General features: G+C 41.7%; 1 protein-coding gene across 4 annotated transcripts in view; it reads left to right on the forward strand.

Annotated features, from left to right (window-relative positions):
- Positions 1-18,305, forward strand: part of PALS1 (protein associated with LIN7 1, MAGUK p55 family member) — a 94,673-nt gene that overhangs the window by 60,057 nt on the left and 16,311 nt on the right. For all 4 annotated transcript variants that reach the window (XM_006266428.4, XM_006266429.4, XM_019476760.2 and 1 more), the window contains 5 exons: positions 6,464-6,541; positions 10,105-10,251; positions 14,044-14,205; positions 15,185-15,262; positions 17,235-17,418. In XM_006266428.4, the coding sequence (XP_006266490.1) occupies positions 6,464-6,541; positions 10,105-10,251; positions 14,044-14,205; positions 15,185-15,262; positions 17,235-17,418 (649 nt within the window). The remainder of the gene's footprint in view (positions 1-6,463; positions 6,542-10,104; positions 10,252-14,043; positions 14,206-15,184; positions 15,263-17,234; positions 17,419-18,305) is intronic.

Consider the following 18,305-nt stretch of genomic DNA (forward strand, 5'->3'; position numbering starts at 1 on the left):
CTGGAAAAGCAGAGACTGTGTTAAAACCCTCTAATCCTTCTGTGTGATTTTTTCAGGATACCTACATTTCACCTTCCTTTAGCTCCCACAGGACTGCCATTCCAGGAACATGCAAATGTGGTGGTAGTAATTACAATATGAAATCTCTGAAGAAAGTAATCTTCTGCATACCTAACTGAATTTAAATCCTTACATCTTTTGTATTTTGGGACTGTAGGTGGCATTCCAGATTTTGTTACATGCAACTCAATTATTGTCGTATTCACCTGGATGGATAAGACTACCTATTCCTTCTATTACCACTGATTTTTAAATAATTTCCATTTTTCTGTGTTTAAGAAATGCATTTGATTATAGGAGAAATGGGTTGCAGTATTCCTAAAATTGTCAGTTACAAAATAACATCTTAAGGCTTGTGGGGGCAGGAAGCTTCCTGAAAACTCAAGTAGAAGCTGCTTAGGACTTCCAAATTACTTCAAGAATATAGATAAAAGGGCTGAATTCATCCTTGCACCTATGCATGGCTCAATATCTTAATTAAGATACTGTTTAATTAGCCTTAATTAAGGTATGGGGTAGTGTGAATGTTTGTTACTTTCTTCCCTCTTAGATCATAAGGCTGATGGGGAATATCCAAAGCCTGGAACTTTCTGGCCACTTTCCCCTCCTGCATGTCCCCAGTATTCCCCATGACAGGCTCTCTTTGTTAATTCTGTGCCTGATGGTAGGCAAGGTCTCCTGTTCTGGGAAAAAGGTATATAGATTCATAGGTGAAAGAAGTACTAAACACAGTAAGCAATACTGGAATTAATTGTGGATGGAGAAAATAGAATATACTACATTAATTTGTTAAAGGCCTACTCCCCTTGTTAAATAATTTTGGCTGATTATTGAGCAGCTTCCCTATTGAGAATAAATTACCATATACTCTCATATATAACGCACATCTTTTCCGCAACATTCAGCTCTTGGAAATTGGGGTGAGCATTTAAGAAATCAAGGAAACTCCTATAGTCATTGAATAAGATAACAGAAGTTTCTGTCACTTAACCCTCTGCCAGGGCTCCCTAGCTATTGGCTATGGACACTTTTTCTTTCCCTCCTTCCCTTCCCCCCCCCCCCACACACACCCTTTTGAGGCTCTCCAGAAAGATCTGTTTTTTTCCATTCTGCCTTTCAAAAACAAGGTGCAGTTTTTATTCAGGGGCATGTTGTATACAAGAAAATACAGTATTTTGCTAGCAGAGGTTACTAGAAGTCGCACAGAATCAGCAGATTGAAAAAAATGCATATTTTGCCCACACGTGACAGTAAATTTTAATTTTCACAGGATGCATCTTCACAGTAGACTAATTTGCTGCAATGTAAAGCATTGCAATCTACATATGTGATGCTATTAGGTTGCAGCAAACTAATTTTTGCTGCCATAAGATAGTACTGTCAGGGACAATGTTGTCTTATGGTGGCAAGAATAACTGTACCTCTAAACACACGTGTAAACACTAACCTGGGCATACATTGTGCCCGGTTAGCCCAGGCAGCAGGGGGCCAGACCCTTGTCTGCTGGCTAACCACAAGGCTCCACACACTGGGGAACTCCTGTGCCCCAGCCACCCCTTCCACCTCCTGATACCACCACCTGGGGCTGACCTCCCAGGCCCACTGCCAGCCTGGGGCTGCTCCACCCCAGCTCAACTGCTGCAGTCACACCCTAGACTGCAGCAGTTAGAACGTCTATACAAACCATTAAGGCTCCATGTTTACGCCGGATTTTATTACATGGCCTTATTGGCATATGTAGATGCACCCACAGGTGGCCAAGCAATTAAGGAATTGTCCAATAATTTTACTTCTCTTCCCCAGCCCTTTACACAGGGTATGTCTACACTGCAGAAAGTGTAACAGCAGCTTGTGTTGACATATTGAAGATAGCTTAACCAAGTTGCACGGGTACCAATAGCCACATGGTTGGAGTGTGTCTGCACACAGTTCAGTGTGCCTGCAAAGTCTGCCTGAGAAGCCAAGTAAATGCTCAGGCTGGTGAGCTGGTGCTGAGTTCTGTAATGCTACAGCTACATTCCTATGAGTACCTGAGATAGCTAGTTTAAGGCTAACTCAGGTGTGTTCCCATAAGCTGAAGTTGTACTTTTGACTGCCATGTAAAAACCCACTGTTTCACTGTAATTCTAGATGCATGCACTCTCTCCTTTGGTATCCTCTGGTTCTTTACTGCCTGTCAGTAGGGCACAAGTATTTTTGGCACATATGCACATGCCTTTTCCTCAAATTTTCTGTCTTTTGAGGAAGTCAGAAAGCCAAAGTGGAACCTCATGCTAAAGTATCACCATCTAAACCAGACCCTTTATGAGCTGTGGAAGACTGAGACACAAGTTCAAGCTATTTTGCAGAAGCTGAAGGGGGAAACTTCCAAATGTTTATTGCTGCAAAATGTGCAACCCATTTATTCTAGAGGTTGGGTTTATTGCAGCTCTGACTTAAAGAAGCTGTAGTTTGTAGGGCTCTTGGTATAGCTATTTTCCTACAAAAAGGCTAGTAAAAATAACAACTTAAAAACATATTTATAAGGCTACAAAGTTAAAACAAAACCAAAAAAAAAATTTACTCTGGTAATATTGTGTGTAAGATTGTACATACATAGAAGTTTGGATTATTCTTTCAACTGTTTGGTTTTAGCTACAGTACGTGCCATTTGCATAAACTAAAATTGCCATGAGAACTTTCTTGCTCTTTTTAAAAATTTGCAATACTTAACATTAAATTCAAATAAATGATTGCCATTTTATTAATTTTTAGGGCGTTCTTAAGAGTTACACTGTGCCAACTCTAACAGTTGTACTGTAATGTTAGCGAGAGAAAGTGTTAACTGATCAGCCGGAAAAACTTGCAATTTGTCTTTTTGAGAAACTTTAATTAAATTAAAAGGCTGAGCAAAGCATTCAAGCTTAAGGAATTTATGTGGAGATTAACTCCCTAAAATAATTTAGAGCACTCTACCTCTTGAATAAAAATAGCTCTTTGAACATCAGAAGTAATTAAGTTGATTTTAAAGCCAGTTAAACTTGACAAAATTGAGGGCTAGGATTAGGGAAATATGGCTTGAATGTTGACCTATGACAGCATTTGATACAGTATTCAAGCAGGTTTTAATTTCTGGCACGGAACAGCTTGTAGCAGAGCACATTAGCAAGAACATTCTAAAACCATTCTTGTTAGACTTAAATTTGTCATGCTTATATTGGGTGAACTCTACAAGTCTTCCTCCCCCGCCCCCAGCAATGAAAATATATTGTGCTCTTTAGCAAACCTATGTCTTGCATTCACTATGATGCCTATATAATAGAATTGCATCAACATTTTAAGTAGAGTAAACTAAAATCTTACAACTCATGTAAAGTTATCAATATGCATACACCTACATTTCTGTATATGTTTATATTAACATGGGATTTGAGATAAAATTGACCTGCTGGTTCTGTTTAAATTCAGGAAAACAATTTTTTGTTTATACGTTTAACTCTTTTTTTTCCCCCTCCAAATTATGATTTGTAATTTGGCATCCACGTTAATGATTCTGCTGTCTATTTGAGCTAAAATACAATGGAATGTTAACGGGCTGTTTCAGACCAATAGCCCATACACAGAAATATTTTTATGGTAATACCAGATTTCTTTTAATAGGGTCTCTCAGTTGGAAGCTGTCAGGGGATGGGGAGGGGCGAATAGCTTGGTGTACAATATTAATTATAAAACCAAAAATGGGTCCAACTGGTATTAATCTGTCATTTTTGGCAAGTCAGCTTAGATTCTGGTTCTACTTTCCTATCTGTAAATAGAAACATTCATATCTGTGGCATTTATTACAGGTGATGGCATAGTAATCTGACAGTGTAATAAACATGTAATGCATGGTATATCTACTGGAATGGAATCTTCTAGGCCCATAACAATGATATTAAATAAGGAAAACATGAAATTTCTCTTTATGTGAATACATTCCTTCACTGTGCTTAAAGAAGAATTAAACTCTTCTAAACAGAAATCATTTTGACATGAAAACTTATATGGTATTAAAACAAAGTCTGGTTGGGTTAAATTTGTAGGTACGGATCCTAGGGGAAAGAAGGAAGAGGGAGTAATTTCTGACATTGCCGTCATAAAATTTTCTCTTAAAATCACTGCTCTAAAACCTTGAAGAAGTAATAGTCATTGAACCTGTCTATACATACCAAGGCATAAGTGGCTTATCCCAGTTCAATCCCCACTTTTATTCCTGTCAGATGAAGCAGTATAGAAGCCTTTCCATTCCACCTAAGTATCATGCAGCGTCTAGGAAAAGTCTCAAGTGTGTGTGTGTGTGTATTTCCCCCCAGAAAATAGTTTATAGTAAGGTCCTTGTTCCTTTTTTCTTCAATTTTGTATAAATTCACATTGCTATATGTGCCTACCCTATAAAACTCTTGTGATACATTTTATAACAGATACAGTTTCATGCAGTGTGCTCTTGCCCCAGCTCATCCCCACATCCCTTTTCAAGCATTCAGAAGGTTGTGTGCCTGGGTTGAGGGCCATTTGTACACAGAGGAATTTTGTCAAGTGCTTCTTAAAAGGGCCCCAAAAGATGGACAGGTGAGACTTCAAAGTTTTGTAAGGCAAAGAAGCTCCATCAGGCAAGGAATTGGAGAGCTTCTGAGAATGGCATACATCAGGAAACAGATGGTAGTTCTGTGAAGATACTTGGATGCTACACTGTACCATGTCCAAACAAATGAAGAGGGGCTGCACTTGGGAAAATGTTCCTCTAAAGAGTCTTTCCAGTCCCAGGAGACACCCCAGGATCCAAGCTTCCAAAGCAGAGGTGGGGACAGTGCTTCTGGCAGCTTCGTGCCACATGCTGTGGACAGAAAAGAGTCTGTCTGCACTCTTTAGTGGATGTGAACAGAGCTTGATCCCTCAGTCCTTAGGGTTCTGCAAAGGAAAAAGAACATTTACTCAGATCTGATATGGGTGGTTTCTCCCCTTTTCTCTGAGGTTTTGTTAGACACACTAGTCTTAATCTCCACAAAACATCCTTTAAGGAGCTCAGTGGAGGAATTCTTGGGCTTCATTAACGTTCTTCATACCATAAATTCACTGTCTCCTTGCCATGGAGGGAGCACTTTGATATTCTGGGAACCTTTGTTCCAAGGTATCTGCTTGGTACTTGTGGTATTTTGGCTCTATTCACTGCCCTGATTTTGTCAGGTATGAGCAACATTCTCCTAGGACTTCTGTAGGCCATAAGTACTTCCTAGGATCTTGTTTGGACTATTTAAGGATATAATTTGTTGATTTAATGTAGCACTTATGCTGATGAGCCCAAGAGCGCCATTATTTTCACCTTTTGTTACATTACTGCTAAGAAGGTGAGATGAAAGAAGATCCCAAGAAGGTAAAGGAGAGTCTCAATCCAAAAAATAAAAAAATGACGGTTTCTGCAACGGTATTTGTCATCTCCTGACTTTACACACAAAAATGTCAGAGAGATGGAACTAGGAATAATTATTTTAGGAAGTACCCCCTTATCGTCTCACCAGATTAGGATGTCCTAACTGCTGCTGCTTTCTACCTCTGCAGTCCCAGGGCCTTCAAGATCAGGAAAACAAGATGCAAGGAAGATGCAAGTCTATTTTCATAGTGGCATAAGAACTTCTAACTTTTTTATATGCTAGAGTTGCAAAAGAAGAAAGCATCCTCTGTATTAACAAGGACTTTTTGGAGCCAGCTAAAGATGTCTGTACCACTCTTCTTCTGACCCTTAGTATTTTGAAATGGGGACTCTTACCGGGTTCTGACAGACAGTTTCAACATGGTTGCTGAAAGCCATTTACCAAAATCTTTGCCTCTGCTCTTGAAAGCAGAAGTGTAAATGGGCTTCATCTTTCACCCCTAGGAAAAAGGAATCTATACTGCTAAATATACCATAATAGACTTTTTATGATAACTGATATATAGACATCTGAGAAATATCTGCATTAATAGCAACATACCAATAAATTGCTGTTTGAATAATTTACTAACTTTTATAAGTACGTGTGTACTTTTTAATTATTACTGCCCTCATTTTACATATCATTTTATTTAGTTTTGTCTAGCTCAGCACTAGTCTCGCCCAATATCATTCTACATGATGTACTGGTTAATGGCTTAGTTATAGCTTCATAGTTGTAGCAGGATTTATTAGGCAAGTTCTTGTGTTCTCATAAGTTTCTCATATTTTTTAAAAGTTGTAAAATGTATAGAAGCAGAGTAACAAATACCTGGATATACTTTAAGTTGCAGTCAGCAAAAAACAAAACAAAACCAGACTAATTAAAGCTAGATAAAACTTTCGTAATTATAGCTTCAGGCAGGGCTAAATTTGCACACCATGCAAAACAAATCTTTGCTCCTCTGTCTCTTTCAGGTACAGAGTGTTTTGAAACCCAGTCACCAGAAGGATGGACAGGAGCTTAATGCTTTACTGAATGCCCCTCACATTCAGGTAAAACTGCAGAACTGCACAACATCATTTATCTAGTTTAGAATGGATTTTTTTTTATTGCTTTTCATCTGTGCAGCATTTCTTGCAACTATTTTAGTTACTGCTTTATGAGGTTTTTACTTTTCAAGATTAAACATTCCCTTTCTAATCTGTATACAGTAAAAGCTCTGTTATTCGGCATCCCCCGGGAATGGGGGATGCCAGATAACAAAATGTGCCGGTTAATTGAGCAGCCCCGGCTGCCGCTTGTCCTGCCATGTCTGAGGTGTCCCTCCGCCCCTCCCGCCATATTGCTGCCCTCCTGAGGGCCCCTCGGGATAGGGAGGTGGTCCCCGCACAGCCCGTTATGCCCCTGGGCCGTGAGGGCTTGGCAGTGCAGGCTGCTTTGCCCTCTGCCTTCGGGGCTTGGAGAAACTGGAAGTACCATGGTGGGCATTTCCAGTTTCACTTCGTCTTACAAGCTGGCATGCTGGTTAGTAGAGTATACCGGCTTGTAAGCTGCCGGTTAACAGAACTTTTGCTGTAGTAAATTTCTGTATGCTTGATATGTTTCTCTTGGGGCAAAAGTCTTAACTTGCTAGTAATGAAATTTTCTACTAGAGTGAAGTGAATATTTGGTGTTCAGTCCCATCTGGCAAACATCAGATCCACTTAGTCAGATGCCTAGGAAACCATATTTACACATCATATGTATACTTTAAAATATAACCACTGCAAGTGCAAAGCTAGAGTATGCATCTAATACCATTTTTTCCTGTGTCAGAGTACAAAACCTCAGTCAGAATTAGATTCCACTGTCTTTAGCACTGATAGATAGAAAGACATCCTCCTCCCCTGAAGAGCCAGTTTAGAATCCAAAAATGAAGGGGTGGGGGCTACATCCACATGAAAGAGGGGGAAATGGTACAGTATGAACCACATGATCAGGGTGACAGTGGACATACAGGAAAGCAAAGCACTGCTGGCAGAAGTAGGAAGCAGCTAAAATTAGCTTAGAACAGTCATTTATCAGATACACAGGGGGCGCATCTACATGAGCCACTACAGCACAATAGCAACAAACTACTGTGTAGCTCAAGTGCTAGATGACTGCGCAGTAGCAACTGTGCAGTGTGTCATACATGTAGACACGGCCAGTGACATACAAAGTTCAGCTAGTTTGTCTAAAACAAAAAAACGGTACTGCTTTGGTGGTATCTGCATAGTAGGAAGTTGTGGCTGTGGTTCCTTGCTTAAACCAGTTGTGCCCAAGCTTCCAGTCCCATAGACCAGATGAGTGGCATGAAGCAGATCCGTGGACCAGATCCCAACAGGGTGGCTGTTTGGGATCAGGCACCATGCAACTAGATCCCACCTCATGCCATCCAGATCCTGCCTCTCGCCTCCTGTATCAGGCCTTATGTGCCTAGACCCCACTTCACACCACCTGGATTGATCTCTGCACTGCTCTGGCCCCATGCACCTGATGTAATGTGCAGGGTTATGCTTCCACTGGGCTTCCCACAGGTCTTGAAATTTGGCAGCTGGGGAGTGACAAGTAATGTTGCCAAATTGTTTTACCTGTGAAGAGCCCTGTAGGCCAGATGACAGCTTCTTGGGTGGGATCTGGCCCACGGGTTTAGCTTGTTTAGCACCCCTCGCTTTATGTATTGCTAGGGAAATATTTGTGCTATTGCCAGTTGGGGAAATCTTCTCATTGGGAAATGGTTACTTCTCTCTCCCTCCTCTCCTCAAAGACAGTTCAAGAGAGTAGAGGATCAGAAACAATAGGAATGAATTTCAGGGCACGCCTCTAATGTACAAACAAGACTTGACAACCAGTGAAGTTCACAGTTGAGTCATGTGCACAAAAGAATGTGTTTAAAGTACATCTCTGGCAACTTACAGGAAAAACAGCTTTTATCTTGCTTCTTCGCAAAGATTTGAGAGTGCTGTAATAAAGCTCCTTTTCTTTAAACTTCATGATATTTTAAAAAATACCTTTACCAATATGCAATGAACTCTGCAGCAGGTTTCCTAACTTCTGCCATGTTTTAATGTAAATTCTCAAAATTCTGATACCATTTCATATTTAAAATTGTAGTTTGTACTGCACCTTCCATTTGAGATTTCATTGAACAATAGCATTTCTGTCTTCAGATGTTTCAGTTTTCAGTATGCTATATATTTGTCAGCAGGGGAAGCAGTGGCAGAGGGTCAGATGGTAGGGAGGCAGGTGGTCGGGGAGTTAAGTGACCTGATCCCTGCCCCTTGCCTCTTGGTGTCTGCCCCCTCACCACTTGCCCCTTCTGCTCCCTGTGTCTGTTGCCTTAGTACTTGTCATGCTGCCCCTCACCCCCCCCCCACTGCATTCTCTGGCACCTGTCTTCATTCTCCCTCCCCACCCCTGCTGGTTACCCTCTGCTGCTTACCTCCAGCCCCACCCCAACCCAGGGCATGGAGCACATAGTTGCTCTGGCTGCAATCCAGCCATGCAGCAATCATTGCAGTGGCAGCAGCTCTGGCCCCAGCTGCTACATAGATTTCATAGATTTTCAGGGTCGGAAGGGACCTCAGCAGATCAAGTTCGACCCCCTGTTCTGGGCAGGAAAGAGTGCTGGGGTCAGATGACCCCAGCCAGGTGTTTGTCCACTCTCTTCTTAAAGACCCCCAAGGTAGGGGAGAGCACCACCTCCCTTGGAAGCCCATTCCAGATTCTGGTAACCTTTACTGTAAAGAAGTTCTTCCTAATGTCTAGTCTAAATCTGCTCTCTGTCAGTTTGTGGCCGTTGTTTCTAATTACTCCAAGGAATGCCCTGGTAAACAGAGTATTTCCTATTCCTTGCTGCATTTCCCTTCCACCCTGGTGACAAATTTGTAGATGGCCACCAAATCACCTTTCAGCCTTCTCTTACGGTGGTTAAAGAGTTCTAGGTTCCTCAACCTCTCCTCATAGGACCTATCCTGCAGGCCCCTAATCATATGAGTGGCCCTCCTCTGTACCCTCTCAAGGTTATCCACATCCCTCTTGAAGTGCAGCGCCCAAAACTCAATGCAGTATTCCAGCTGCGGCCTTACTAGTGCCACATAGAGGGGAAGTATCACCTTCCTAGACCTGTTCATAATGGTCAAGCTGGGGTTGGAGCAACCATGTGCTTCATGCCCTGGCCTGAAATGTGTCTGGAACTGGAGTTGGAGGGTAAGCGGTAGCAGGGGGCAGAGACTGCAGGGAGGCAGGTTGCAGTTCTGACTCTGACCCTTACCTCAGGTTGGAGCCAGAGTTGGAGCCACTGAAGCTTCCTGCCACCCCTCCCACCCCCCTGTGTCTTGTAATCAAATCCAAGACAAGGGGCTTTTTCCCCCTATGTTAATTGTGGGGGCAGGGGGGCTTCATCTTAAATTCAAGTAAATACGGTAGAGCATAAACATGTTGTTATGGTGGATCTTCCTTTTTTTAATGCTAATTTGGAAACTTTAGTAATTTGCAGTGAATTTCACAGTAGAAATTAGCAAATCTGCAGAAATTTCACATGGAGATAAAAGGCATAATTATATTTAACTGTGCTATTTTTATTTAACATTAGGCACTTTTATTGGCTCATGATAAGGTTGCAGAGCAGGAAATGCAGCCGGAGCCAGTGACAGAGGAAAAGATTTATGAGAATGTTGGCCTGTATGGAGGAGAGACGGTTAAAATAGTTCGAATTGAAAAAGCTCGAGATATTCCACTGGTAAGTATTGATACTGTGACAGGCGTTCCCTTTCTCAGGGAAGAAAATAAAGATAGAACTGTCCTTTTTGCTTTTATTCTTCCAGACTCCTTTTGGAAGACGTTGCCCTTACAATGTTTTTCACACCTTTTATAAATGATGGTAAGTATGATGCTTGTTTTCCCACAAATGTGTGAAGCAGGACACAATTTTGTTTTTCTTTGCAGATCACTGTTACTGTTCTGGAACTTGCAGAGACATACTGCTTAGACTTTGATTTGACATTTGTCATTCCTTAAATGATAAATCCTTATAGCTAACAGGGTTTTTGGTTGTAGTAGTGTTGGTCTAAGGATATAGGCAGGCAAGGTTCTTTGAGTAGATGCGATATCTTTTATTAGACCAACTGAGTAGTCAGAAAAAAGTTCTTGGCAAACTTTCAGGCACAGTCACCCTTCTTGAGGCATAGGGAATCTCTGCTGGTCTGAGACTCCAAGAAATCTGATAGTGGGATTGAAGTCCTGTACTTCAAAAATGCAAATTTCAACAAGCTTAGGTCACTAGCAGGGGAAGTGCTGTGGGACCAGGAACTGAAGGTGAAAGGTGTGCATGAAAAGTGTGCACGAAAAGTGGTTGTTCCTTAAGGACACGATCTTGAAGCACAAAGGAATTCCATTCCCATGTAGAGAAAAGGTAACAGAAGGGCTGGGAAGCCCTGTTGGCTAAACAGAGAAATCACGGTCCTCATAAGAAAGAAGAAAGAGGCTTATAAACAATGGAAGCTCAGGGTGGGCCCCAAGGAGAACTATTCCACGATGGCCCACATTTGCAGGGAACAGATAAGACAGGCTAAAGCAGCTACCGAACTTAGATAAGCAACAGGAATCAAGAACAATAAGAAGCCCTTCTTCAGGTACATAGGGAACAGGAGGAAAACAAATGCGAGTGTGGGGCCATTGCTCAACAACTCAGGAGAGCTAGGAGAAAGCTGCACTCCTGAATAACTACTTCACCTTGATCTTTCACTGGACCAAGGGGAAAACAACACCAGGTGAAATACAGGATGAGCACAGTAGGAATAATCGTCTTCCTAGTATTGCCGTAGAATTGGTGTATGACCAACTAAAAAATTAGGCATATATAAGTCAGCGGGACCAGGTGATCTTCATCCGAGAGTGCTGAAGGAGCTGCCCAAAGTCGCTCCTGGTGAAACTCTTCCACAACTCGTGGCACTCTGGAGAAGTCCCTGAGGACTGAAAGAGGGCCAGTGTTGTGCCCATTCACAAGAAGGGCAGGAGAGAGGACCTGAGTAACAGGTTAATCAGCCTAATTTCCATTCTAGGGAAAATTCTACAAAAATTCATCAAGGAGTCTATCTGCAGTAAGCTTACAGAACGAATTACATGTGCCCCTGCAGGCAGCCGCAGGGGTGTTGGCAGGGACAGGCTGAGCAGGGAGCTCCCCTAGGCGGCCACCGTGGTGTCGGCAGCAGGGGTGGGTGGCAAGCTCCAACCGGTGGTCAGCGTTCACCTGCAGATACTGCCGGTGGAGGCCAGCGGCAATCAAGGACTGCCCGCAGACACCGCCGGCAGGGAGGAGGGGAGCAGTGAGCAGCAACCGCCCACAGGCACCACTGACAGCATCATCAGCGCTTTTCACAGGGGGTGCACGTACACCCATGTGCACCCCCTACATGTTGCCAATGTTGCAGAAGGTAAGATTCTGAGTGGCAGCCAGCATAGCTTCATTGCAGGCAGGTCTTGTCTTACCAACCTCATCTCCTGTGACCAGGTAACTTGCCACCTGGACACAAGAGAGCAGGTTGACATTGTATACCTTGACTTCCAAAAGGCCTTTGATCTAGTATCCCATGATGCCCTCACTAGAAAATTGGAGAATTGTGGGCTTAACTCGGAGACAGTCAGGTACATGAGAAACTGGCTGCAGGATAGGACCCAGAGAGTCATAGTGAACGGATCTATCATCCTGGTGAGAAGTAGGCAGTGATGTCCTGCAGAGGTCAGTGTTTGGTCCAGTACTTTTCAACATCTTTATTAACGATTTGGATGTAGGGTAAAGAGGTCACTGGCCAGGTTCATGAATGACACCAAGTTATGGGGAAGTGTGGTCACTCTTGAAGATAGCTACAGATACAGGCAGACCTAGACAGGCTAGCAAGTTGGACAGATCGGAATCTGATGAAGCTCAACGTTGCCAGATGTAAAGTGCTCCACCTCAGGACAAGAACCCCAGAACACACCTACAGGCTTGGGGGCACCAAACTGACTAGCACCATGAATGAAAGGGACCTATGGGGTAATAATAGCCAGCAGTGAATATGAGCCGTTAGTGCGCCAGCAGGGCAGATAATACTCTGGCATGTATCAATCAGTGCATCTCCAGCAAAACCAAGGAAGTGATTCTTCCACTCTACTCAGCAATGGTGAGACCCCAGCTGGAGTACTGCATCCAGTTCTGGGCACCACCCTTTAACAAGGAAATGGACAAGCTTGAGAGTCCAGAAAAGAGCCACCTGTATGATCACAGTCTTATATGGCAAGCCATACAAGGAAAGGCTGAGGGATCTGGGACTCTTCATCCTGAAGAAAAGAAGGCTGAGAGGAGACCTGTTAGTAGCTTACTGCTACACTAGGGGAGTACATCAGGGGCTTGATGAGCAACTGTTCACCAGGGCACCTGAAGGGAAAACCAGGAGTAATGGTCACAAACCCCTAGAAGACTGATTCAGGCTCAACATTAGGAAAAACTTCTTCATAGTTAAGGTGTCCAGACTGTGGAATAAACTCCCACCAAAGGTGGTGCAATCACCTGCCCTGGAAATCTTCAAGAGGAGACTGGACGATCACCTTGCTGGGGTCACCTGACCCCCAGTTATCTTTCCTGCTTGGTACAGGGGCTGGACCCAATGATCTTCTGAGGTCCCTTCTGGCCTTATTTCATAGATTCATGGATTGTGAGAGAAGCTAAAGGTGTGGCAGGATGTCACTGAAAATGTAAATGGGTAGAAATTAGAAAGACAAAAAGTAAAGCAGAAGGTGAAGGGGTGGGGGGAAGGCTGAAGGGAGACATTACAGTGATAGAATATAAGGTTGAAAAGAGACACTGTCAGTGAAAAAGAAAGTAGTAGGAGATCAGGAAAACAGGACTGAGAGAAGTTCAAGGTGTGAGAGGATGTAGTAAAAATATAAATGGGTAAAAAAGAGAAACAAAAGGTAAAGCTGGGAAGAGAGGGGGAAGAAAGCATGGGAAAGAAAGGCCAAAGGGAAATATTACAGGGTAAGATAGCGGCTCTCAATGAAGAAGGAAATAATAGTAAATATAGCTGACATAAATTTTATATATTTGAGCTGCTTTATTCTAAAACTGAAACTTGCGGTAATTACTGTTTACAGTAAAGTCAGTACAATCTCTGGACTGTCCAGTGGGATTGAAGGGAGAGTTCCCTAAGACACTATCTGAAGATGCATTGAAATAGAGTTAACTCCTTGCTGTGCCAAGCACTCTCAGCATTTCTATCTCATCTGTTTTTCATCTGCTAAGAAAAGTAAAAAATTTTCTCTGGAAAAATAGTTTCTGTCATATATGTACAGTTGAATTCACTGTCTGTTTATCATAGGTTGCAGAAATTAATGTGTTTTTTTAATCAAAGCTTTAGTTGTATGCCTCTAAGTTGTTGCTTATTTTCATTTGCAGTTTATACTTGTTTTTATCCAGTGGTTTGAAATATATGCAATAGCTATCCAGGAGTTTCTGAACTTACTACGAATTGATTCTTGGTTTGCAATTATTCAGGGTGCTACAGTACGCAATGAAATGGATTCTGTTATCATTAGTCGAATAGTGAAAGGGGGTGCTGCAGAGAAGAGTGGATTGTTACATGAAGGAGATGAAGTTCTGCAAATTAATGGTATTGAAATTCGTGGAAAAGATGTTAATGAAGTTTTTGATTTGTTGGTAAGATTGTGGTTTTGTTTTTTCCTGTTATAATTTCTGGTCTGAACCTTTAAAATTGCTTCATCTACAAAAAGCATGCTGGATCTGAACTGCATATTTGTAGTTTCTTAGTCATTGACTTGAATGCAAAATATCTCTCCTGGCATCTCTGTTTAAAAAAAAAAAATCATCAGAATTCAACCAAGTCATAGGTCTCCAAAAATCACAGTTTAGACGTGCTTAATAGCATTTTGATAGGCTATGTCAACATTATTTTATTAAGATTTATCTGCAGAGAACTTTCTCTGTTCTTGGGTGAGTTCTATGAACAAGTCTTATTTAAAGGATTAAACATTGTATAGTATAATTAAGGCCTGTATCATAATGTATGTGTTCAAAGGGCCAAGTTTTATTTGCAAATTTAATTCTCGCATTTCTGAACTTTTGAGTATCTAATTTTTCAACCTTAACATTTCTTTTAACATTGATTTTTATTCAAATAATATTTTTATGGTGTCTCAAGTCCAAAATTCTTAACAATTATTCACCAGTTAACCCTTACAACGTGTATGGAAGATAAAGAAATGATTCTTTTAACAAGTAAAGAAACCTGAGACAGATTTAACAACACCTAGGCTGAATGACAAACCAGTGTCACTCAGGATGTAATTTAAGAATTATATCCATGCTTGGCCCACATTCATTCTTGCGTTACTCTAATTAATGTTGGTTGCTGTTAAACATGCACCGTTTCTAGAGGAATGAGTAGTATGCACAACCAGACATTCCAGGGTTCCTCCTTATGACAGTCAGCATTTACTCTTTATAGTCCTGGGTCTGTACGGGAATCATTTCAGCCTAAGTGGTGATATGATGCATCCAGTGCATCTCAAGTGTCTTGAAACTTGTGTGCTGTGCAGCCCTACAGACATAGGTGGCTTTATTGGAATTGCTGCTTGAAACAGTTGTGTACATTACTAAGGAGTCTTTTTCATCACAGGCTGACATGCATGGCACTCTGACATTTGTGCTGATTCCCAGTCAACAGAGCAAGCCGCCTCCTGCTAAGGAGACAGTTGTAAGTACTTTATACATAAACTTTAAATTGCTGATAAATGTGACTGTTTGTCTGGTTGGGTTTTTTTTCACCTAATACTCTGCAAAGAACTTTCTGGGTGATTTTACATTGGGAAATAGAAGATACTTAAATTGATTTAGACTAGGGGTGTCAAAAGATATGGCGCACAGGTCAGATCTGGCCTGCAGAGATCCCTTCTTCTTTTATATGTGATGAGGCATGGCTGCAAAAGCCAAGTTGTTTGCCTCCTTTACAACTCCTTTCACATGCGATACTGGAGAGTTTTGCCTTATCTGTAGGCAGGCTCTGAGCTTTTCACTGTTAACGCTCCTTTTGTGTAAGCCTTCCAGAACTCCTTCAACACAAACATTCTTGGCCTTAAACAGGAGCATTAGTGTCATGCGCTATCTGTGTCATAATATATGCCCAGGCCAGTTCCTTTTTGACAGCCTCTGCAGAAGAAGCACTTTCCTGTGATCAGTCTTTCCTTGTTCTGCAATACTTGATAGCCTATTTTTTGCCTGTCTTTAGCTAAATTCTATATTAATTTGGCTGATGGGCTTGGGCTTTACATGCATCCGATGTCTTCGTAAGTGTTACCATGCATTTTCTACTTCATCCAGTTTAGGATGCTCTGGTGTTTGGACAACATACTGTTAGCACATAGGTCTGTTTAGTCTCAGTGCATCTTAAATTCTTGTTCCAGTTATTTTTGGTATCTCCTTGCTTTTAGTCATCTGAACCTGCTTAATTACAGTTCTCTGGTATGTGGGTATTTTGCTAGTCATTTTCCTTAACACTGTATCATGTTTTCCTTAGTGTGCTCTCCTTCTGAGATTCATACACTTTTGCCTGGACAGTTTGACCAGGCCTACATGGTCAGTGGATGAGTGGTTTCCAAGCTGGCTGATGTTTTTTCAGAAAAGGGAAATACCAGGAACTCAGGAAGATTATCCAAGAGAGTTTAGATTTCATGTCATGTTAACTGTGGATAGTCTTTGGTGTTGAATATGGTGGCAACAGCTGCTGCTTTGGATGAATACTTTCAAGTCATCTTGGCTCCAAGCATCTAACTCCTGCCCAAAGTAGAGAATCAACTTAGGAACCTGCTGTAAGCCAAAGAGAACATGCTTGGGGAACATGTGAAAATTAGTGGAGTCATACTGGGATCTTTGCACAAAGCCCTGAGGTCGCTGCAGGAGTGGAGAGTCCCAGGGCTTTTCTCCATTTTTTTTTTTTTTCTTTCTTAAAGAGCCAGAGCCACAGTGGGCGAGGTAGCCATGCAGGGGCTGTGGGGCGGGGGGGGGCGGTTAGGAGGCTAATATAGAGCCCCCCATGCAGCATAGGGCAGTGGGGGGCAGCAGGGATGTTCCCTCTGCACCGCCCAGCAGCACCCAGTAAGTACCGGGACTTTTCTTTAAAGGGCCGGGAGCTGAATTGGGCGGGGCAGACATGGGGGGTCGGGGAAGCTTCAAATCAAATCTTTTCCAAAGATTCGGAGAGCTTCAAATCGATTCGGACCTTTTAATTGGTCCCTTGATACGATTTGGATTCAGAGATTCAGCCACTGAATCGGGCCGAATCTCCTCCAAATCGAATCACCATCCAAAGCTTCACACAGCCTTACTTCTTACCCTCATTTCCAGTTTCGGAACTTGCCCCAAACTGGCTGCACCATATTTTTACCATAGTGTCTGTCTAATGTTCCTTTGTCTATGCAGATGAAATTATTCATTGCAATGTTTCACTTCATTATTTACTAGAGTTAGATGCTGCTCTTTCCAACAGAGGCCCATGGTGGCTCTTTGTCAGACTCAAGATTGAATAATGAAATCTCAGCTTGCTATGTTTTTTTTTATTGCGTTTGTTCCTTGGACCCCTTGCAACCAGTAGGAACAAACATTTTGGGAAAATTAATTCTTGGAACTCTCGTACGTTTTTTGCTTTTATTTTTGTATCTCTTGTTTCCTAGATACACGTGAAAGCACATTTTGATTATGATCCTTCTGATGACCCATACGTCCCTTGCCGAGAATTGGGCCTGTCTTTTCAAAAGGGAGACATACTCCATGTGATCAGTCAGGAAGATCCAAACTGGTGGCAGGCCTACAGAGATGGAGATGAAGACAATCAGCCTTTGGCAGGCCTTATCCCGGGTAAAATGCAGCATGATTGAAAATCTAGATCTACAGAGATTTTGGAGTATCCTGAGAGACCAGCGTTTTTAGACAGTCAGATATTCTGAACTGGGACTGGTTAAATGTCTGTTTGTCATTCAAACCTTTTTTTGAGCAAAAAACAACAACTTTGATTTTTTGTTACTTTCATAGTCAATAACAGTTGCCTTTTCAAAAAGTAGATTTTAATTGTTTTTACAAACGGGTGTCCATGGGAGTAGACATTAGCCAGATACTTGCTCATTTCAGCAGAAAGCAGCCTCTAATTTTTCCCCTCTTCCAAGAGTTCAGAATTCCCTCTGCTGGTTGCTTCTTTAGCAGCACTGCACTTTAACAATAGTTTACTCTGCCTTTATTTGAAAGAGCAAATTTAGACTAGTTAAATGATGAAAAAAAAAGCAGACGATATTCTCCTTTGACTGACCTCTGTGTGAACCCAGTTTGACTCTCAAGTCATGGCTGATTTTGTAGCACTGGAATATAGTAAGCATTTTTTTATATGCAAACTGGGCATATTTAATATAGAGCTATTTGAGAACTGAAGCCTCAAAATGCCTCTTTATAATTAGGTTTCAACACAGAACTTCTCAGATTGGTACTCTTTGAGGGGTATGAGTTTGGATCACTACAGAAAACACTACAATTTTCTGAGTAACTTTCTTCTGAAAGTGTCTGCATGGTATTTCCCAAATAATTGAATCTTACCATTTAAGAATCATAGAAGTAAATAACCTTACTTCCAATATTGTACATTTTAGACAATACTATTTTAGTTGTTTCATGCAAATTCATCTTGTTTTTATTTTAATTTTGAAAATTTATCTTAATACTTCATTTATCATGAAACTGAAACCATAGAATATTGT

The sequence above is a fragment of the Alligator mississippiensis genome, chromosome 2 (assembly GCF_030867095.1).
Source record: "Alligator mississippiensis isolate rAllMis1 chromosome 2, rAllMis1, whole genome shotgun sequence".
In the NCBI taxonomy this organism is placed as follows: Eukaryota; Metazoa; Chordata; order Crocodylia; family Alligatoridae; genus Alligator; species Alligator mississippiensis.